Genomic DNA, 24,010 nt, shown 5'->3' with positions numbered 1-24,010 from the left:
TAATTGGCCGGATTGGGTTTGTCCTGTTTGTGTGGACAGGACAAACCTGGGCAGTTTTCCACATTGTCAGATAGATGCCAGTGTTATAGAGTGGATAGGAAGGACCTATTTCCCTTAGCAGAGAGGTCAATAACCAGGGGTCATAGATTTAACGTAATTGGTAGAATGTTTGGAGGGGAATTGAGGTTAACTTTTTTCACCCAGAGGGTGGTGGGGTCTGGAACTCACTGCCTGAAAGGGTGGTAGAGGCAGAAACCCTCATCACATTTAAAAAGTACTTGCATAAGCACTTGAAGTGTTGTAACCTACAGGGCTATGGACCAAGAGCTGGAAAGTGCGATTACGCTGGATAGCTCTTTTTCGGCCAGCACATGGGCCGAATGGCCTCCTTCTGTGCCGTAAATTTTTATGATTCTATGAAAACCCAGCAAGGCCCCACTTAAATGAAAGTTTACAGACTCCCACCTGACAGCCGGCCAAATTGGCAGCTTGGCTGGCAGAGCAGGAGCGGGAATCTGCGGATGGCCTGAAGGGGTGTTCAGGAGCAGGAGCAAAGCTAGAGTCAGCACAGAAGAGGTTGCTGGCTATCCGGGCGATGGCACATGTGGCCCCTTTAAGCTCTGGAAATTCCCACAGGTCCCCAGTAGCTCATGAAGATATTGCCGCGATCGGGAGGGGAGGAACTGGATGCGATTGAGAAGTGGGGGTCTGGCTGCGATCGGAAGGAGGTGGGACCCCGGTGCAATGAAGGCCTAAATTTCCTAGTGAGGCCTGGAGGAGCAGCCCAGCCCCACAAGGAAACCTGAAAAATTAAATTAAAACTTCGCTTCTGAGCCTCTTCTTGCCCAGGTACGTTTTGTTCAGGAACCGGCTCCAGGTTTTGCCCAGGATCCGGCTCCAGGCTTGGCTCAGGATCTGGCTCCAGGTTCTGCCCAGGTTCCGGCTCCAGCTTTTTCCCAGGATCCGGCTCCAGGTTTGGCCCAGGATTCGGCTCCAGGTTATGCTCAGGCTCCGGTCCAGGTTCTGGCCAAGGATCCGGCTCCAGGTTTTGCTCAGGATATGGCTCCAGATTTTGACTGGGATCTGGCTCCAGGTTTTTACCCAGAATTCGGCTCCAGGTTTTTCCCTGATTTTTGTTCTTCAGTTCATAGAAACATAGAAGATAGGAGCAGGAGTAGGCCATTCGGCCCTTCGAGCCTGCTCCGCCATTCAATGAGATCATGGCTGATCATCCAAATTCATTACCCTGTCCCTGCCTTCTCCCCATATCCCTTGATCCCTTTAGCCTCAAGAAATATATCCAACTCTTTCTTGAATATATTTAATGAACTGGCCTCCACCGCCCTCTGTGGCAGAGAATTCCACAGGTTCACCACTCTCTGGGTGAAGAAATTCTTCCTCATTTCAGTCCGAAATGGCTTACCCCTTATCCTTAGACGATGACCCCTGGTCCTGGACTCCCCAGTCATCCGAAACATCCTTCCTGCATCTAGTCTGTCCAGACCTGATAGAATTTTATAGGTTTCGATGAGATCCCCTCTCAATCTTCTAAACTCCAGTGAGTATAAGCCCAATCGACACAATCTCTCCTCATACGTCATTCCTGCCATCCCAGGTATCAGCCTGGTGAATGTTCGCTGCACTCCCTCCATGGCAAGAACGTCCTTCCTCAGGTAAGGTGACCAAAACTGCACACAATACTCAAGGTGCGGTCTCACCAAGGCCCTGTACAACTGTAGCAAGACATCCTTGTTCCTGTACACAAACCCTCTTGCTACGAAGACCAACATACCATTTGCCTTCTTAACCGCCTGCTGCACCTGCATGCTTACCTTCAGCGACTGGTGCACCATAACACCCAGGTCTCTTTGCACTTCCCCTTCTCCCAATCTATTGCTATTCAAATAATAATCTGCCTTCCTGTTTTTGACACCAAAGTGGATAACCTCACATTTATCCACATTATACTGCATTTGCCATGTTTCTGCCCAATCACCCAACCTGTCCAAATCGTACTGGAGTTTCACGACATGCTCCTCACAGCTTACCCTCCCACCCAGCTTTGTGTCGTCTGCAAATTTGGAGATACAGGTAGACTATCCTTTATCCGAACTTCCGAAAACCGGAAACCTCTAAATACCGAAAGTTTTTTCGTTCAGCGTAAGTCGTGCGCACGACATGACCAGAGTGGCGCATGACTTACGCTGAGCAGGGCAGAGGGTCACAGAGTTCCCTCCTGGGTAGGAGATTGCAGGCCGAGCCGGGCAGTGTGAAGGAGGTACCGGGAGAGTGAACCCAACAATACAGCGGCCGGTCCGATAGCTGCAGTGGCCCTTCCGATATTCTTTTCTCCCCCGACCTGACCCGCGGCCTGTCCGATATTCTTTTCTCCCCCCCCCCACACCCGATTCGACCCGACCCCCGACCCGTCCAATATTCTTTTCTCCCGACCCGACCCGAACCGCGGCCTGTCCGATATTCTTTTCTCCCCCCTGAACCCCCCCGGGCCCCCCCCGACCCCGACCCCGCCCCGACCCCGACCCCCCCGACCCAACCCCCCCTGACCCCGACCCCCCCCCCCAACCCCGACCTCCCCCAACCCCCCCCGGACACCCCCGACCCCAACCCCCCCGACCCCGACCCCCCCCGGAGCCCCCCCGACCTGAACCGCGGCCCGTCCGATATTCTTTTCTCCCCCCCCACCCGACCTGATTTGCGTGCCAGCTTAGTAGGAGTCAGCCGATATCCGGCTTTCCAGAGAAGCAGGAAGGGGAATGAGACACGGAACAGTTGCAAGAGGTAGCCTTAACTTTTAAAATTTATATTAAATACAAATTTCCCAGTCTTATAATAATACCTTCTGAAATCCGAAAAATTCCGAAAACCGAAACTCAGCTGGTCCCAAGGCTTTCGGATAAGGGATAGTGTACCTGTATTACATCCAATTCCCTCGTCCAGATCATTAATATATATTGTGAACAGCTGGGGTCCTAGGACCGATCCTTGCGGTGCCCCACTAGTCACTGCCTGCCACTCGGAAAACGACCCGTTTATTCCAACTCTTGGCTTTCTGTCCGCCAACCAGTTCTCTATCCAAGTCAATACCTTGCCCCCAATCCCATGTGCCTTAATTTTGCATGCTAATCTCTTATGTGGGACCTTATCGAAAGCCTTCTGAAAGTCCAAATACACCACATCCACTGGTTCTCCCTTATCTATTTTACCAGTTACATCCTCAAAAACCCATACAGCATCATTTTTCAATTCAATTTTTATTTGCCATATATAACCAGTACAAGTACAATTACAATAGAATGCTTACTCCCCGTAGGGACGCGTCAGCTATTCATACAGCACCGCGTTCAGAAAGTCAATACAATGGCTTCCCGTGGCAGTGGGAGGACGATGTCCCTCAGCCGCTCCGTCCTCCTCGTCACTGCGGCCTCCTCCTCACTGTTGCCGGCTCCAAGTGGTGGCCAGCTATCCCGCTCACAATCCGACTTCTGGCCGCCATGCCTGGCTCCCCTCCTCCCAGGCGGACTGCGAGCTTCCCGCCATGGAGCTGCCGGCCGACGTGCTGCAGCGGGTCGTCGTGGCTGCTGCTGCTGCTCATTGCGCTGTGCTGCCTCCGCCCGACTCGCCGAACACATCGCCGGGATGTGAATGCTCTGGTCGCCGCGGCCTCCTCCTCACCATCGCCGGCTCCACGGTCCGATGGCCCGGGCCTGCTTCTCCCTCTCACAGTTCGGCCTCTGGCCGCCATGCTCGGCTCCCCTCCTCCCAGTCAGAATTCCTTCCCGCCGAGGAGCTGCCGGACGACGTGCTCCAGCGGGTCGACGTGGCCGCTGCTGCTGCTCACCGCGCTGCGCTGCCTCTGCCCGACTACCTCGCTCCGGTTGCGGGAGCGAGCGGCGAGAGCTGGCCGCCCGAAGCAGGGAGAGCGCGCTCAGCACCGGACTGTCTCGGCCGCCATCTTGACTTTGATGACCCTTCTAACATATTATCCCCCTCACAGCTGTAATTGTTTCTTTAAACAATATTGTGACACCCCTACGATGATAGCAAAATACTGCAGATGCTGGAAATCCGAAATAACAACAGAAAATGCTGGAAAAACTCAGCAGGCCATGCAACATCCGTGGAGAGAAAATAGAGTCAACTTTTCGGGTGAACCCTTTGTCAAGACTAAAGAAGCACAGGAAATGAAATAGATTAAGAGGCCAGGCTGTGACACCCCTCCTTTTTTATCCCTCTATCTCATTTGAAAATCCTGTAACCAGGAATGTTGAGCTGCCATTCCTGCCCTTCTTTCAGTCATTTATCAGTAATAGCTATGATATCATACTTCCACATGTCTATCTGTCCCCTCAGCTCATCTGCCTTATTCACTAGACTCCTTGCATTGAAGTATATACCATTAAGCACTGACAAACTCTTTTGTTGTCTATTTACTACCATTTGTTTCCTCTGCCTTCCAAATTCACTTACTAATTCATAGAATGGTTACAGCACAGAAGGAGGCCACTTGGCCTGTCGAGCCCATGCCGGCTCTCTGCAAGAGCACTTCAGCTCGTCCCACTCCCCCGCCCTTTACCCGTAACCCTGCAAAAAATTTTCCTTCAGGTACTTATCCAACTCACTTTTAAAAGCCACGATTGAGCCTGCCTCCACCACCCTTTCAGGCAGTGCATTCCAGATCCTAACCACTCACTGTGTAAAAATGTTTTTCCTCATGTTGCCTTTGGTTCTTCTGCCAATCACCATAAATCTGTGTCCTCTGGTTCTTGACCCTTCTGCCAATGGGAACAGTTTCTCTCTCTCTACTCTGTTCAGACCCCTCATGATTTTGAACACCTCTATCAAATCTCCTCTCAACCTTCTCTGCTCTAAGGAGAACAACCCCAGCTTCTGTAGTCTATCCATGTAACTGAAGTTCCTCATCCCTGGAATCATTCTCATAAATCTTTTCTGCACCCTCTCACATCCTTCCCAAAGTGCGGTGTCCAGAATTGGACACAATACTCCAGTTGAGGTCGAACCAGTGTTTTATAAAGGTTCATCATAACTTACTTGCTTTTGTATTCTCTGCCTCTATTTATGAAGCCCAGAATCCCGTATGCTTTTTTAACTGCTTTCTCAACCTGCCCTGCCACCTTCAATGAGTTGTGCACACATACCCCCAGGTCTCTCTGTTCGTGCACCCCCTTTAGGATTGTACCCTTTAGTTTATATTGCCTCTCCTCGTTCTTCCTACCAAAATGTATCACTTTGCACTTTCTGCATTATATTTCACCTGCCACATGTCCGCCCATTCCACCAGCCTGTCTATGTCCTCTTGAAGTCCATCACTATCCTCCTCACTGATCACTGTACTTCCAAGTTATGTGTCATCTGCAAATTTTGAAATTGTTCCCTTTAACCCATCATTAACATATAATAGGAGAAGCAGTGGTCCTAATACCGGCCCTTGGGGAACACCACTGTATAACTTCCTCCAGTCCGAAAAACAACCGTTCACAACTACTCTCTGTTTCCTGTCATTTAGCCAATTTTGTATCCGTGCTGCCACTGTCCCTTTTATTCCAGGGGCTTGAACATTGCTGGCAAGCCTATTATGAGGCACTTTATCAAACGCCTTTTGGAAGTCCATGTACACCACGTCAACTGCATTGCCCTCATCAACCCTCTCTGTTACCTCACCAAATAAATTAACCCAGAAAAGTCAATCAAGTTAGTGCCTTCCATTTTTAGTTTGCATTCTCTCCCTTCTGAATCTATGCTCAGGTACCCATCCCCCTGCCAAGCTAGTTTAAACCCTCTCCAAAAGCAATAGCAAACCCCCCACGAAGATATTGCTTCTGGTCCTGTTGAGGTGCAACCCAGCCAGCTTGTACAGGTCCCACCTCCCGCAGAACCAGTCCCAATGACCCAGGAATCTAAAGCCCTCCCTTGTGCACCATCTCTCCAGACATGCATTGATCTGTTCTATCCTCCTATTTCTTTACTTCACAGATCTGCCTTGTTTGCAGAACCCTGACCATTGGCGCCCATTCAAGCAAAAACTTTATTATTTTTCATCAAGTAAAACAACTTGGGATGAAGCCCAGGAATCCTGTAAATCAAGGAATGCCAATCTTGTTGTCATTAACAGTGATGAGGAGCAGGTAGGAGCTATCTGTTTATTATATTCACTGGCTGTCATATTTCAGTCTCATTTACGGCAGATCGTTTGTTACAGTTGTTAATCCTACATTGTAAATAATGGGCTGAAATTGCTGGGGGTTCGCGCTAGTAATGATGCATTCATGGCGTACACCATTATTTCAATGTAAAGAATCCAGCAAATAATAGCACAACTGAGATTGACCATCAGGTGCAACCTTCATAATTTGCTGGATCATTTGTGAAACTTTGTTAAAGGTTTGTTCACGCCACTCAGGCCACGGCGATCGCCAATTTGTTGGATTCACGCCTGGATCTCTCTTCTGGTCCAATACATCAAATACATTCCCATTTATCCCATAATCTAAATCAACCAATGCCACTGGGATAAATCTCATAACCTTACATTTCTCTGTATTAAACTGCATCTGCCATTTGTCTGCCCACTGATCGAGCTTGTCAAGATATTTTTGAATTTGTGCGCATTGATATTCATCATTTTCCTCCTCTTAATTTGGTACTGTCTGCAAAGTTGAACACTTGGGACACAATTCCTCCCTCAAAATCATTTAGAAAAATTCCAAACAACAGTGGCCCCAACACTGAACCTGCTGGCATCCACCGGTAACTGGCTGCCAACCAGATACCTGTCCATCCACTACTACTCATTGTTGTCTACCCACCATTTGCCATTCCATTTTAGTACATTCCCATCCATCTGTTGGCCTTGGACCTAATGTAGTAGCCTATTCCGTGTCAAAGGCCTTTGTCATATCCAAGTAGATAACATCCATGGCCTCTCCTATCTACTAGGTCTGCCATCTGCTAAAAGAATGTCAATAAATTAGTCAAGCATAACATCCCACTCCTAAAACCATGCTGACTATCTTGGATTGTGTCTTGCCCCTCAAGATACTCCCTTATGTTATCACTCATAATACATTCAGACACTTTCCCAACAATGGAAGTAGGACTTACATGTCTATAATAGAGGTGGTGCTTCACCCCATTGTTTGGAGATTTTAGTCACGTTTGCTATTTACCAGTCCTCTGGGATTTAGCCTGAATCCAGCAAACTCTGAAAAATATTTATAGTAGACTCAGAAATGTGTGAGCCAATTCCAGTGTGCTAGACATATAGGCTTGTTATTAGCTCGGAGGTTGGGAGGAACCGGGGTGGGGGGTGCTGTTTTGCTTTCGGGAAACCAGGAAGAACAGGTTTCCCCCAGACTTTGCCGAATTGAACGGCAGAGCCTTATTAACATTTTTTGTCTCAGTTTCCTGGCCGCAGCCCGCTAGGTTGAGAGGCTGCATGTCGGGCGGGATGGCCTGCGGCACCAGGCCACAGCCGGGGAGTGGAGAGGAGGGAGGGAGGGATCGTGGGTCGGTGGCCGTGGATCGATCGGGAAGTCGGAGACATTGGGGGGGCCGGAGACACATTGTGGGGGTGGGGGTGGGATGCGGAATCATAGTTGGGGGTGGGCATCAGTGGGGGCGCAGACACATTGGGCAGTATTATGTCCGTGTGTAATTGAGACACGGACTGCATGAGTTGGTTATAACGGGTCTTTACTTAGTGGAGACAAACAGGAACTAACTATGCAAAGTTACTACACAGGCTTATATACCGGGGTGGTCACTACTGGTACTGCAGTATACAGGGGCTGCAGAATATAGTTCCTTCTGCAAAGTACATACACTACAATTCCTCCCCTTTTAGCTAAACAGTACATAACATTCGATTAATAATTAAATAACATATTTACAATTACAGTTGTCATATACATTAGCTGAAGTTAAGCAATTATAAGTTCAGTCTTTGAGGAGGCTTCCTGATTCTGTCTGGATAACGCCTCTTTGGGGTATCAGGTTCTTCTGGCAGAGTTGATTCGGAATCAACGTCGTTGTTGGGTTCGTCTGCTTCCAATATTCCCGATTCTGAGGTAGATGCAATTGGTACTTCAGTTTCATCACCAGGTGTATCGGATCGTGGTGTGGAATTGACGTTTTCCAGTGACTCTAGAATCTGGTCAGCATGGCGTCTTACAATGCTCTCTCCAACGTCCACGGTATACATTAGAGGTCCTTGCTGTGTGCAGATCGTTCCTGGCTGCCATTTCTCTGTGCGGTAGTCCCGGGCCAAAACTGGTTGACCTATCTTAAAACTCCTGGTCGGCCTTTCATTCATATTCTGAAACTGCCTGTTCTCCACGTCTCTTCTGATGTTTGGCTTAACCAAATCCAAGCGGCATCGTAGTCTTCGATTGAAGAATATCATGGCTGGAGTTTGGTTGGTAACCGCATGTGTCGCATTCCGGTAGGCAAACAAGAAGTTATCCACCTTGTGTTGTAGGGGTATGTCTTCATTACACATTGCCTTGATAGCCTTCTTGAATGTTTGAACGAACCTCTCAGCCAATCCATTGGTGGCTGGATGATATGGGACGGATGTGTAATGCTTAACACCATTGTTCTTTAAGAACTTCTGGAATTCTTCAGACACAAACTGTGGTCCGTTGTCAGAGCAAATCTGTTCAGGCAGCCCATTTCTGGCGAATATGGTTTGTAAGACTGTGATAGTTTTTTCTGTGGTGGTTGAGGACATTTTTATTACCTCTGGCCACTTTGAATGTGCATCCACCACAATTAAAAACATCGAGTCCATAAATGGATCAGCAAAATCAATGTGCACCCTTTGCCATGGAGATGAGGGCCACTCCCATGGATGTAGAGGGGCTTGTGGTGGGGCGTTTTGGACCTTCTGACATCCTGTACAGCTCTTGGTCATCTCTTCGATTTCTCTATCGATTCCCGGCCACCACACAACCGCTCTGGCTAAGCTCTTCATTTTTACCCCTCCCAGATGACCCTCATGAAGCTCATTGAGCACTCTATCCTTCAATTTGGGTGGAATTACTACTCTGGATCCACACATCAAGGTTCCTCTGCACACTGACAGCTGTTCTCTTCTTGGCGAGAATGTTGGCAACAGTGGTTCGCCATGTGCTGGCCATCCCTTCACCGTTAAATCATAGACCCAGGAGAGTGTTGGGTCATTTCGTGTTTCCTTTTCTATGTTTGCATTCGTCACAGGTAGACATTCGACTATGGTCGAGTGGAATATCTCCACTGGATCCACTGCAGGTGCTTCTTCCACCGTCGGCAACGGTAGGCGCGACAATCCATCAGCATTCCCATGCTGTTTAGTTCCTTTGTACGCGATGTCATATTGGTGTGCCCCTAGGAAAAGGGACCACCTCTGTAGCCGTTGTGCTGTCATTATCGGGACGCCCTTCTGAGAGTTGAAAATGGAGACAAGAGGTTGATGATCAGTTAGTAGAGTAAATTTCTGGCCGTGCAGGTAGTGATTGAACTTCTTCACCCTCCCACACCAGGCTGAGGGCCTCTCTGTCAATCTGGGCGTAGTTACGCTCGGCTGAAGTTAACGAGCGTGACGCAAAAGCTATCGGCCTCTCTGAACCATCAAGGAATTTATGTGTCAGTACCGCTCCAATGCCGTAGGGAGACGCATCACACGCCAGTCTTATCGGTAGTGATGGGTTGTAGTGAGCCAATACTTCTCTTGAAGTGATTAGGACTTTACTCTTCTGAAAGGCCCACTTACATTCATCGCTCCATTTCCATGCTACTCCAGTTTGTAGTAGGGCGTTCAGTGGGTGCAGAATTGTGGACAAATTCGGCAAAAACTTATGGTAGTAATTCACCAATCCGAGGAATGACCTCAGTTGTGACACATTTTCAGGCGCTGGAGCCTTAACTACCGCTTCAATTTTGTCAGGGGACTTATGTAACCCCTCTTCATCAATCACGTGGCCACAATATGATATTTGTTTCTTAAAAAACTCACACTTGGGGCGATTGGCTCGTAGCCCATGTTCTCTTAGTCTAGTGAGCACCTGCTCTAGGTTGGCAAGGTGTTCACTGTCATCTTCACCTGTCACTAGGATGTCGTCCAAGTAACACTGAGTCCCCGGAATCCCTTGCAGGACTTGTTCCATCGCTCTTTGCCATATCGCCGGAGCTGATGCTACTCTGAATACCAGTCGATTATACTGGTAAAGACCTTTGTGAGTGTTTATCGTGAGATACTTCCTAGAGGATTCTTCAACCTCCATCTGCAAATATGCTTGTGCTAGGTCAATTTTTGTAAAACGCTTCCCTCCAGATAGTGAGGCGAAAATATCTTCTTTCCTCGGGAGAGGATATTGTACTGTGTGAAGGATTGGGTTCACCGTCACCTTGAAGTCCCTACAGATGCGAACCTTCCTTGGCTCCTCAGACTTATTGTTTAACGTTTTCTTCATGACAGGAACGATTGGTGTCGCCCACTCGCTCCAGTCTACCTTAGATAACACGCCTGCATTCTCCAGATTCTCCAGCTCTGCCTCGACGGCTGGGTGAATTGCATATGGTACCGGTCTTGCTTTGAAAATCTTGGGAATTGCATTCTCTTCTATTTTTATCGAGGCGGTTACGCGTTTAAGAGTTCCCAGTTCCTGTTGAAATACCTCTTTGGCGTTAGCAAAGATTTTTGACAATCGGCCAGTGTGCCGTCGTCATCCTTTTTACCAGCCACCGTCAGTGCCTGAATGGAGTGCCAGTCTAAACTTATCTTTCTGATCCATTCACTTCCCAATAACGGTGGTCCACCATCTTGCAGTATGTACAGATACAATTTCTGTATTTCCTTGCCGTTGTATTCGACAGGCACCCTTATTTTCCCTCTGGGGTATACTTTTTGCCCCGTATACATCTTCAAGACAATGGATGTCTCTTTCAAGGGTATGTGTGAGAATAGCCGCTCGTAGTCTCGTCGATTCATGACGGTCAGGGCTGATCCTGTATCCAATTCCATTTTGACTTGGGACCCTGCTATCATGAGGGTGACCCAAATGGTTCGGTGATCCTCTTTTACGATTACGTTGTGAAGTTTGAGACAGCTTAGTCTCTTGTTCCCGGATTCACTATCGCTCATCTGGTCTTCGCAATTACTGTCCGTCATCTTTTGTACTTTCCTGTACTGTTCCTTAGTAGCCTTTTTGTTGTCGTTAGTCTTCTTCCCAGACCTGCAAACTCGTGCAATGTGTCCCATCTTTCCGCATTGCCTGCATATTTTGTCCTTGGACCAGCAGTCCTTCTGGTCATGGGTTGTTCTGCCGCAGCGATAACATTTTTCAAATCCCCGTGTCATTTCGTGGGTGCCATATTCCTGTGGCTTTTGCTGTATTTCTGCAGCTCCCCTTGCTGCTGCTTCGTACGATACTGCCATGCTGAAAGCCTTATCTAGCGTCAGCTCTTTCTCTGAGAGTAACCTCTTCTGGGTTCCTTCACTCAGGAGTCCACAGACAAATTTGTCCCGTAGAGTATCTGTCAGTCCTGCTCCAAACTGGCAGTGCTTTGATAGCTTGTGTAGTTCCGTAAGGTAATCAGCATTGCTCTCATCTTTATGCTGATTTCTCCTGTGGAATTTAAATATTTCTGCTATCAGCAGCAGTGTAGGATTCAGGTGTTCCTGTAGCATATCAACAATTTCGTTAAAACTCTTCGCTATCGGTTTGGCTGGAGTAATCAGGTTTCGCAATAGGCCGTACGTTCTTCCGCCCATTAAGTTTAGTAGTACCGATTCCTTTTTCTCATCGGCTACTTCGTTTGCCTCGCAATATACTTCGACTCTTTCCACATACGTGGTCCAGTCTTCTATTGCATTGTCGAAGGCAGTGATATTGCCAGTCTTCGGCATCTTGGAAATCTAAGATGGCGCCTCCCGCGCTTTGCCTTCTTCACCAATTTAACAAAATGGCGCCTCCCGCGCTTACTGTCTTCGCCGCTGCTAGCGCTGTTGCTGGCGTTTTATGCCTTGATGGCGACGCCCTATGGTCTTCGCGCACTTCCCCCTGCGCTGCTGCTAACGCTGCTCTCCGCGGTTCCCGTGGCAAACTGCAGCTCCTCGCGGCTTTCTGCGCTTCTCATTTCTTTTTCCCCATCGTCGGAGCAACCCTACGGGATACTTCCCTCCCTCTTCTCGGGTCTGTACGCTGCCCGGCTTCGTAGTACCTGCCGCGCCCTGTGTGCTCCACCCTCTCTCTCTCTCTCCTCTTCCCGACAACGCTGCTCGGCCCCGTTGAAAAGCCACCCGATCGAGCTCTAGCCCGCCGCAGCCCAGGAAGGATCAGTGTACTACCTGCCACCAGCCCGATTAGCTGTAACACCATCGACAGGATAACCAAGCCCCGCTCTCAACAGCCTCTCCTGCAAATCTTCAACTCCGATGAATCAGAGGCGGTTGCCCACAGTCGACGCCCGTTTCTTCTGTTTGTTTTGTTTTTCTTTCTTCTTTCTGGCCTCGACCTCTGGCAACTTCGCTTCAGGGATGGATCCCCATGAGGTGGTGCAGACTGTAGGTAAGTTCGGATCTGCTCGTCGCCAGTATTATGCCCGTGTGTAATTGAGACACGGACTGCAGGAGTTGGTTATAACAGGTCTTTACTGAGTGGGGACAAACGGGAACTAACTATGCAAAGTTACTACACAGGCTTATATACAGGGGTGGTCACTACTGGTACTGCAGTATACAGGGGCTGCAGAATATAGTTCCTTCTGCAAAGTACATACACTACAGGCAGGTTGTCCAGAGGTACATCGTGGGGCCAGAGGGAGGGATCACAAAGTCCGGGGGGTGGTGATCCGAGGCCGGCGGGGAGATCGCAGGCACTGGGGGGTGTGGGGAGATCGGAAGGGTCAACTTGGTGGGCGCTTGTGGCTGAAGGGGGGTGTTCAATCGCGGGGGGGTAGGAGGTATGGGGAAGTAAGTGAGCTGGATCCAGCAGGTAATTAGAAAGGCACTTGTAAGGCATTTACCTGCTGGATCCAACAGTCCTCGCCTCCCTTTAGCTACCACGTTAAATTTAAAATGGAGATTAAATCTAAGGCATGCAGCCTCATTATAATATTTAAATGACCAACCCACCTCCTGGGAGCCTCTGTTAAACCCAGAAGTCATGGTGTGGAGATGCCGGAGTTGGACTGGGGTGGACAAATGTAAAAAGTCACACAACACCAGGTTATAGTCCAACAGGTTTATTTGAAATCACAAGCTTTCGGAGCGCTGCTCCTTCGTCAGGTGAAGTGGAGAAATGCATAAAGACACAGCTTATATAGTCAGAGAATCACGTCAGATGTTTACAGGTAACCTTTCCAACTGCCATTTATCACACCTCCGCAGAGAGATAATCACAGCAGTCAAAGGTGTGAATGGTGTCCAAACAGGTCAGTCAGGGAAACATTACATCAAAGAACAATGAGGTGGGGTCACAAGGGGTCAAATATTGCAGATGCTGGGGTTTGTATGAAAAACAAAAAAACAGGCAAAAAACATTTTTTTTTGGCTGGAAATCACAGCAGGTCCGGCCGCATCTGTGTAGAGAGAACAAACCAATGTCGACTCGAGTCTGGATGACCCTGCATCAGGTGGGGTTACATGTAGCGTGACATGAACCCAAGATCTCGGTTGAGGCCGTCCTCATGGGCGCGGAACTTGGCTATCAGTTTCTGCGCGACGATTTTGCGTTGTCGTGTGTCTCGAAGGCCACCTTGGAGAATGCTTACCCGAAGATCGGAGGCTGAATGTCCTTGACTGCTGAAGTGTTCCCCGACTGGGAGGGAACACTCCTGCCTGGTGATTGTTGCGTGGTGTCCGTTCATCCGTTGTCGCAGTGTCTGCATGGTCTCGCCGATGTACCATGCTCCGGGGCATCCTTTCCTGCAACCCAGAAGTGGGCGGGTTTGAGGCGTGTTTGGTTCAGGTTTGAGATTTGAACATTTTAACATCCCACCTGACCCAAATCCACCTGTTTTTGGGGGTTAAAATTCCAAGAGATGCATAGGACACTCGTAGAAATGGCTATAATGATAATAAAAGATGGGATATAGACAGTAGAGAGAAGGATCGTAGCTCGTAAAATCAAAGATGTAGAATCACTTTGAATGGAGCTAAGAAACAACAAGGGTCAGAAAACACTGGTGGGAATAGATTATGGGCCCCTGAACAGTAGGTTTAGCGTTGGACAGAGTATAAATCGGGAAATTAGAGGTTAATGCATCAAGGGTAATATAGTAATCATGGGGGACTTTAATTTTCATATAGACTGGGCAAACCGAATTTACAGTAATACTGCAGAGCATGAGTTCATGGGATGCATTTAAGATAGTTTTCTATACCAGTATGTCGAGGAACCAACAAGGGAACAAGCTATTTCAGATCTAGTATTGTGCAACGAGACAGGGTTAATTAATAACCTTGTAGTAAAGGAGCCTCTGGGGAGAGTGATTATAATATGACAGAATTTTATATTGAGTTTGAGAGAGGTTTAGTTAAGTCCCAGACTAGGATCTTAAATCTGAACAAAGCAAACCATGTAGGTATGGGGACGAGTCGACTAAGATAGATTAGGAAACTAGGTTCAAATATTTGACGGTAGATAAGCAATGGCAAACAATTCAAAGAAACCATTCATAATTTGCAACAAATATACATTACCTGAAGGAATAAAAACCCCACAGGCAAATTGGTTCAATCGTGGCTAACAAGAGAAGTTAAAGATAGTATTAGATGAAAGGAAGAGGCTTATAATATTGCCAAAAAGTAGTAAGCCTGTGGATTGGGAGGATTTTAGAATTCAGCAAAGGATGAGCAAGAAATTGATAGAGAGACAAAAGAGAACATGAGAATAAACTAGCAGGGGTCATATAATCAGGTTGTAAAAGCTTCCATAGGTATGTCAAAAGGAAGTGATCAGTGAAAGTAAATGTGGGTCCCTTGCAGGCAGAGAAAGGAGAAATTATAATGGGGAATAAGGAATTGGCAGAGACATTAAACAAATACATTGTATCTGTCTTCATGGAAGGCACAAAAAACATTCCATAAATAATGGGAAACCAAGGGTCTAGTGAGAATGAGGAACTTAAAGAAAGGAGTATTAGCAAAGAAATAGTACTAGGGAAATTAATGGGACTAAAAGCCATCAAATCCCCTAGACCTGATGGCCTACACCGTCGGGTTTTAAGAGAGGTGGCTATAGAGATAATGGATGCATTGGTTTTGATCTTCCAGAATTCCCTTGATTCTAGAACAGTCCCCACGGATTGGAAGGTAGTAAATGTAACCCCGCTGTTCAAGAAAGGAGGGAGAGAGAAAACAGAGAACTACAAACCAGTTAGTCTGACATCAGTAGTAGGGAAAATGCTAGAATCTATTATTCGGGACGTGGTAACAGGGTACTTAGACAATCATAATATGAGTGGGCGGAGTCAGCACGGATTTATGAAAGAGAAATCGTGTTTGACAAATCTGAGTGTTTTGAGGTTGTAACTAGCAAGGTAGTAGATAAGGTGGAACCAATGGATATAGTGTATTTGGATTTTCAAAAAGCCACACGTGAAAATTAGGGCTCATGGGACTGGGGGTAATATATTAGCATGGATTGAAGAATAGTTATCGGACAGAAAACAGAAAGTAGGAATAAACAGTTTATTTTTGGGATGACAGACTGTAACTAGTGGGATACCGCAAGGATCAATGCTTGGGCCTCAGCTATTTACAATCTACATTAATGACTTAGATGAGAGGACCGAGTGTATTGTATCCAAGTTTTCTGATGAAACAAGGCTAAGTGGGGAAGTAAGTTGTGAGGAGGACACAAAGAGGCTGCAAAGGGATATAGACAGGTTAAATGAATGTATTCCATCTGCCATGTTCTGGCCCAATGTGGAGAAATGTGAAGTTATCCACTTTGGTAGGAAAATTTGAAAAGCAGAATATTTTTTAAATGTTGAGATTGGGAAATGTTGCTATTCAGAGGGACTTTGGTGCTCTTGTACATGGATCACAGAAAGTTAACATGCAAGTACAGCAAGCAATTAGGAAAGCAAATGGTATGTTAGCATTTATTATAAAAAGGATTGGAGTATAAGAGTAAAGAAGTCTTACTGCAATTATATAAAGCCTTGGTAACACCACACATGGAGTACCATGTACAGTTTTGGTCTCCTTACTTAGGAAAAGATATACTTGCCTTACAGGGAGTGCAATGAAAGTTTACCAGACTGATTCCTGCGATGGGAGGATTGTTCTATGAGTAGAGATTGAGGAGACTAGGCCTATATTCCCTAGAAGAATGAGAAATGCATAAAATTCTTAAGGGTCTTGACAGGGTACATGCTGAGAGGATGTTACCCCTGGCTGGGCACTCTTGAACTATGGGTCACAGTCTCAGAATAAGTGGTCAGCTATTTAGGACTGAGATGAGGAGAAATTTCTTCATTCAGAGGATTATGAATCTTTGGAATTCTCTACCCCAGAGAGCTATGGATGCTCAGTCGTTGAGTGTATTCAAAACAGAGATCGATAAATTTTTGGATATTAAGGTAATCAAGGGATAAAAACAGAAAATGCTGGAAATACTCAGCAGGTCAGGCAGCATCTGTGGAGAGAGAAACAAAGTTAACGTTTCAGGTCGATGACCCGTCGTCAGAACTGGAAAAAGCTGGAGATGGAACAGGTTTTTAAGCAAGTGTAGGGGCAGGGAAAGGGGGAAGGGGAGGAAAGAACAAAAGGGAAGGTCTGTGATTGGATGGAAGGCAGGAGAGATTAAGAGACAAAAGGGATGATGGTGCAAGGCAAAAGGAGATGGTAATGGGACAAGTTAAGAAACAAAAGATGGCTCCAGATGAAGTGTAAATGGCGATGGCAGAATGATCGACAGCTGCTGCGTGAGAGAGAGAAAAAATGGGAAAAAAATGAAGATGGGGCAGAGGTTATGGTCTGAACCCGCATGTGTCCTAGCTATGCCTGCCTTTTCGTGGTTTATGTGGAACATTCTTTGTTCCAGTCCTACTCAGGTCCCCTCCCTCACCTCTTTTTCCGGTACATTGATGACTGTATCGGTGCCGTTTTCTGCTCTCACCCTGAACTAGAAAATTTCATTCACTTTGCTTCCAATTTCCACCCTTCCCTCACCTTCACATGGTCCATCTCCGACTCTTCCCTTCCCTTCTTCAACTTCTCTATCACCATCTCGGATGATAAGCTAATGACAAACATTCACTACAAGCCCACTGACTCTCACAGCTACCTGGACTACACTTCCTCCCACCCCACTTCCTGTAAGGACTCTATTCCATTCTGCCAGTTTCTTCATCTCTGCAGCATCTGCTCAGACGATGCCACCTTCCATGCTAGTGTTTCCGACATGTCTTCCTTTTTCCTCAACCAAGGATTCCCCTCTACTGTGGTTGACACGGCCCTTGACCGTGTTCATTCTATTTCCTGCACTTCTGCTCTCACCCCTTCCCCTCCCTCCCGGAACCATGCTAGGGTTCCCCTTGTCCTCACCTTTCACCCCACCAGTCTTCACATCTAACGGATCATCCTCCGCCATTTCTGCCACGTCCAGTGTGATCCCGCCACCAAACACATCTTCCCCTCACCTCCCCTTTCAGTGTTCCGAAGGGACCGCTCCCTCCGTGGCACCCTGGTCCACTCCTCTATCACCCCCAACACCCCTTCCCCTTCGTCCAGCATATTCCCGTGCAAGCACATGCCCTTTTACCTCCTCCCTTCCCACTGTCCAGGGCCCCAAACACTCCTTCCAGGAGAAACAGCGATTTAGTTGTACTTCTTGCAATCTAGTATACTGTATTTGCTGCTCACAATGCGGTCTCCTCTACATTGGGGAGACCAAACGCAGATTGGGTAACCGCTTTGCAGAACACCTCCGTTCAGTCCGTATGGGTGACCCTGAGCTTCCGGTCGCTTGTCACTTTAATTCTCCGCTCCACTCCCACTCAGACCTCACCGTCCTCTGCCTCTTACACTGTTCCAATGAAGCTCAACGTGAGCTCGAGGAACAGCACCTCATCTTTCGATTAGGCACTTTACAGCCTTCTGGACTCAACATCGAGTTCAACAATTTCAGACCATAACCTCTGCCCCCATTTTTTTTTTCCCCATTTGTTTTCTCTCTCTCACATGGCATCTGTCTTTCATTCCGGCATCGCCATTTACACTTCATCTCGAGCCATCTTTTGTTTCTTAACTTGTCCCATTACCATCTCCTTTTGCCTTGCACCATCATCCCTTTTGTCTCTTAATCTCTCCTGCCTTCCACCCTATCACAGACCTTCCCTTTTGTTCTTTCATCCCCTCCCCCCTTTCCCTGCTCCTACATTTGCTTAAAAACCTGTTCCATCTCCAGCTTTTTCCAGTTCTGATGAAGGGTCATCGACCTGAAACATTAACTCCGTTTCTCTCTCCACAGATGCTGCCTGACCTACTGAATATTTCCAGCATTTTCTGTTTTTATTTCAGATTTCCAGCATTCGGAGTATTTTGCTTCTGTATTAAGGTAATCAAGGGATATGGGGATAGGGCGGGAAGGTGGAGTTGAGGTAGAAGATCAGACATGATTTTATTGAATGACAGAGCAGGCTCGAGGGGATGAATGGCCGACTCCTGCTCCTATTTCTTATGTTCTTAAATGGCTGTTTACACCATTTCTTCAAGATTTTCACCAAACTTCCACCACAGTTACAGCAGGAGGCCTGAGAAATTATCCCTTACTTTTAATTAACTCTTGTCAAAACATGCAGTGGGATAAATGTGCTTTAACTATCTCCTGTCATACACTACAATGTGATATGGATATGCTTCGAATTAAGTTCTGTGATAATTTTTTGATATAGATCATTAGAATGTTTCAAGATAATTTAAAAGTCAATCTATCCCAGCATTCCTTTCTTTTAGCATTTTTAGCGGTAGAGCAAATGTGAGAGAAAGGAGTAATCTTAATCTTGACTATACATGAACAACAGACAGTTTGGAAACACAAAGGCAGAGAAGGAATACACCCAGGTCTAGGGAACAGGATAAACATTTGTCCTAAACACTTAGTGTACTATAAACAAAACTTGTAGCACAAAGGCAAAGGCTGAAAGAGATAAGCTGAATAAATGCCTAAAAATGCGAGCTCAGCTAAACGTGCAAACTATATATTGGTACCTACGTATTATGTAGGCACAGGCCAAGGTGGCATTATAGTATAAGAATAGAACCAGGTTCCCTTTAACTTCTTGGTGTTCTCGAGGGTCAGGAGCCAGGACCTGGTGGGCAGGATCTGGTCGCTCCAGGACTTGTGTTGGTCAGAGCCTGCTCTCGAGGTGGTCGGAGCCTGGGAAACAGGTTGAATTATTTGCATGTTATATAATATAAATGGAAGACCAAATCAGTCAGTGTAACAAAGCTTGTTATTATAAAAAAATAATCATGTGTGAATCATAAGCGAAGTTATTGTTGCTGGAATAACAACCCTTTCTTCCAACAGTAACCACTAAGAAATCCGCTAACATAGCTACATTGTTATTTACCTGACAGCTATATTTACAAAGGAATATACTAAATGATCATTGGATTGGACTCCATGACAGTGTTGAAGAAGGGAAGTGGCGCTGGGTGGATGGTACAGATTATGCTTCAACTACCAAGTGAGTAGTGTTTTGCATCACACAGTAAGGTAATTTTCACTCTCACTGCCTGGACAGAAATCTAACAAAGTGCATCGACCACCATATTGAACCTGTCCAAATGTTATCCCATTGCTTTCTTATAATCAGAGCTTTCAGAATTTCTGTCCCAGATCCCCCAGGATCCTTGTCGGTCAGTAAGGTCCTTGGGTTTCAGTAAGTTCTTTAGTACCATCTCTTTTTGAATAGTAATCTCCATTATCTGTCTTACACCCTGTTGTACAGTCCCAAAATTCATCCACCTTGAAAAATCATGCAAAGTCCTAATTTAGTAACTCTGCCCCTCTCTCACTCACACCACCTCCATCTCTTAGTGACCCAACCCCATACTGTCTATCCTCTCCCTCCCAATGTGTCTATAAAAAGCCTTTTACTGCCCTTTATGTTTTAGTTATTTTTCTCTCATACTCCCTCAGTCTTTCTAATCTCTTTTGCCACAGCTTTCCTATATGCTCTATACTTGGCCCAACGGACTTCATTATCTGCCCTGAGAATGCTAAATGCACCTTTTGTAGTTATATAGATTCATAGAATCATATAGCACAGAAGGAGGCCAATCTGCTCTGCATCCTCTCCAAGGCCTTGATATGCTTCCTAAAGTGTGGTGCGCAGAATTAGCCACAATACTCCAGCTGAGACCTAACCAGTGATTATAAAGGTTCAGCATAGCATCATAGAATCAAAGAATGGTTACAGCATGGAAGGCGGCCATTCGGCCCGTTGAGCCCATGCCGACTCTCAGCTATTCCCACTCCCCTGACCTTTCCCCGTAGCCCTGCAAATTTCTTTCCTTCAGATACTTATCCAGCTCCCTTTTGAAAGTTGCGATTGAATTTGCCTCCACCATCTGTTCAGGCCGTGCATTCCAGATCTTAACCTCTCGCTGCGTAAAATTTTTTATTCTTACATCACCTTTGGTCCTTTTGCCTATCACCTTGAATCTGTGTCCTCTGGTTCTCGACCCTTCTGCCAATGGGAACATTTTCTCTCTATCTATTCTGTCCAGACCCCTCATGATTTTGAACACCTCTATAAAATTTCCTCTCCGTCTTCTCTGCTCCAAGGAGAACTCCAGCTTCTCCAGTCTATCAATGTAACTGAAGTCCCTCATTCCTGAATCATTCTCGTAAATCTTTTCTGAACCCTTTCTAAGGCCTTAACATCCTTCTTAAAGTGCGGTGCACAGAATTGGACACAGTACTCCAGGGGCCGAACCAGTGTTTAATACAGGTTCATCACAATTTCCACACTTTTGTACTCTATGGGGTCCATTTTCATTGACCCGTGGAGTCGGGACTGGAGGCGTGCGGGGGGTTAAAGTCCCGAATTCGGGGGTCCCGACACCATCCCGCCCCCAACCCGCCTCCATGTAAGTTTCAAAGGAGGCGGGTACCCGCCCCGCACTGGGACCCGCCTACCCGATGCGGGAAGGGATTAGTGCCAATTAACTGCCTGTTAACAGGTAGTTAACAGGCAGTTTTTAGCCTAATCCCTATTTTAAAGCTTGACGTGTGGGATTCCCGATGGCTCCAAACCATGCCAAGTTAGAGGAGTTGGGCCGTCGGGTTGAAGGACTTGGAGGGGTCGAGATGTCGGTGTTCAGGTGAGTGGTGGGTGCATGAATGCAAAGGTAAGTGTGTTTGGTGTGTCTAAAGTGTGTAGTGAAGTTTAAATTACCTGTACTTACCTTTTCAGCCTTCCTTCCTCTAGGTTTCGGGAGTCCATCATCTAACCGGCACAGAAAGCAGAATGGCTGTGAACTGTCAAAAGTGACAGCCTGCAGCTTTCGGTGCCGGTGAGATTTCTAACTGAGTCTGTGTAGAAGGACTCAGGTTAGAAGTAAGACTGTCAGTGTTTGACAGCTTCAAACAGCTGTGAAACACTGATAATTCATCTGTCAAAATGTCTTGACAGATGAAATTTCAGTCTGACGTCACCTATTGCCGGGTGGCCCTTAATTGGCCTGCTGAGCCCGCTGGGTGGGCTCAACAAGGTCAATCAAGTTAAAATCACGTGGATTGGCCGCATCTCGATGGAGGCAGGACTACAACCCTTGAAAGTTGTAGTTCCGCCTCCTTCCTGACATCTGAATGAAAATCACCCCCTATACCTCTATTCATTAAGCCCAGGATCCCGTAAGTCTTTTTAAATGCTTCCTCAACCTGCCCTGCCACCTACAACGATTTGTGCACACATACCCCCAGGTCTCTCTGTTTGTACACCCGTTTCAGGATTGTACCCTTCAGTTTATATGCGCTCTCCTCATTCTTTCTCCCAAAATGTATCACTTCACATTTTTCTGCATTAAATTTCATCTGCCATGTGTCCGCCCATTTCACCAGCCTGCCTATGTCTTCCTGAAATCTAACACTATCCTCCTCACTGTTCACTATACTTCCAAGTTTTGTGTCATATGCAAATTTTTAAATTGTGCCCTGTAAACCCACGTCCAAGTCATTAATGTATATCAAGAAAAGCAGTGGTCCTAGAACTGACCCCTGCGGAACACCACTGTATACCTTCCTCCAGTCCGAAAAACAACTGTTCACCAATACTCTCTGTTTCCTGTCACCTAGCAAATTCTGTAACCATGCTGCCACTGTCCCTTTTATTCCAGCTGTGGCCTAACTAGCGTTTTATACAGCTCCATCATAACCTCCCTGCACTTATACTCTCTGCCTCGGCTAATGAAGGCAAGTATCCCATATGCCTTTTTAACCACCTTATCTACCTGTCCTGCTGCCTTCAGGGATCTATGCACACCAAGGTCCCTCTGATCCTCTGTCCTTCCTAGGGTCCTACCATTCACTGTGTATTCCCATGCCTTGTTAGACCTCCCAAAATGCGTCACCTCACACTTTTCAGGGTTAAATTCCATTTGCCACTGTTCTGCCCACCAACCAACCCGTCTACATCGTCCTGTAGCCTGAGGCTTCCCTCCTCACTATTTACCACTCCACCAATTTTTGTGTCATCTGCGAACTTACTGATCATACCTCCTACATTCATATCTAAATCATTAATGTACACTACAACCAGCAAACGACCCAGCACCGATCCCTGCGGTACACCACTGGACACAGGCGTCCGGTCACAAAAACAACCTTCGACCATCAACCTCTGCCTCCTGCCACTAAGCCAATTTTGGATCCAATGTGGCAAATTGCCCTGGATCCCATGGGCTCTTACCTTCTTGACCAGTCTCCCATGCGGGACTTTGCCAAAAGCCTTACTGAAGTCCATGTAGACTACATCAACTGCACTACCCTCATCCACACACCTAGTCACCCCGTCGAAAAATTCAATTAAATTGGTTAGACATGATCTCCGCCTGACAAAGCCATGCTGACTATCCTTGATTAATCCTTGCTTCTCCAAGTGGAGACTAATTCTGTCCCTCAGAATTTTTTCCAATAATTTCCCTATCACTAATGTTAGACGCACTGGCCTGTAATTCCCTGGTTTACCCCTACTACCCTTCTTGAATAATGGTACTACGTTAGCTGTTCTCCAGTCCTCTGGCACCTTCCCTGTGGCCAGAGAGGTTCTGAAAATTTGTGTCAGAGCCCCTGCAATCTCCTCCCTTGCCTCACACAGCAGCCTGGGATACATCTCATTAGGGCCTGGGGATTTATCCCCTTTAAACCCGCTAAAACCGTTAGTACCTCCTCCATCTCAATACTAATTTGTTCAAGTATATCACAATCCCCCTACCTGATGGCTACGCCTACATTGTCCTTCTCTAGTGAACATAGATGCAAAATATTCATTTAAAACCTCACCCGCATCTTCCGGCTCTACACACAGATTGCCACTTTGGTCCCTAATGGGCCTTACTCTTTCCCTGGTTATCCTCTTGCCCTTAATATACTTATAAAACACCTTGGCCTAGAAATTCATTGACGCCACTTTTGGGGCGCTAAAGTGGGGCGTCCGCTAAAGTTTGCGGCGGCCGCCAAATCGATGCCACTTCGCCGATATTCATTAGCTTCGCCCTAGGAGTTCGGGCGAGCGCTAAAACTGCTGCTGGACGCCACTCTTTGGGCGCTAAGCCGGAGGTGGTGATCGATAGCGCCGAGGCCGGGCGCAGCGCAGGTGCGGCCATCTCGTGATTGTCAGCAGACACCCTGGCGCCGGCCAGCTCTTAAGGGGGAAGGGTCGACTGTGTCTGCTGCCACGCCCTGGATAGTGGAGCCCTCCAGCTCGGCCTGAACACTGCTGCTGGACCCAAATAGCGCCTGAAGACATGGAG

The 24,010-nt window shown here is 47.0% G+C and overlaps 1 protein-coding gene across 1 annotated transcript in view; it reads left to right on the top strand.

Annotated features, from left to right (window-relative positions):
* LOC147097567 (hepatic lectin-like) overlaps positions 1 to 24,010 on the top strand; it is a 79,043-nt gene that overhangs the window by 39,901 nt on the left and 15,132 nt on the right. The window contains exons 5-6 of the mRNA XM_085971516.1: positions 6,013 to 6,164; positions 19,610 to 19,719. Coding sequence (XP_085827642.1) covers positions 6,013 to 6,164; positions 19,610 to 19,719 — 262 coding nt within the window. The remainder of the gene's footprint in view (positions 1 to 6,012; positions 6,165 to 19,609; positions 19,720 to 24,010) is intronic.

Source organism: Somniosus microcephalus, chromosome 31 (genome assembly GCF_052327205.1).
Source record: "Somniosus microcephalus isolate GS21.2 chromosome 31, FLI_Smic_1.0, whole genome shotgun sequence".
In the NCBI taxonomy this organism is placed as follows: domain Eukaryota; kingdom Metazoa; phylum Chordata; class Chondrichthyes; order Squaliformes; family Somniosidae; genus Somniosus; species Somniosus microcephalus.
The sequence above is the reverse complement of the archived record's forward strand: the minus strand, read 5'-3'. Positions and strand labels throughout refer to the sequence as shown.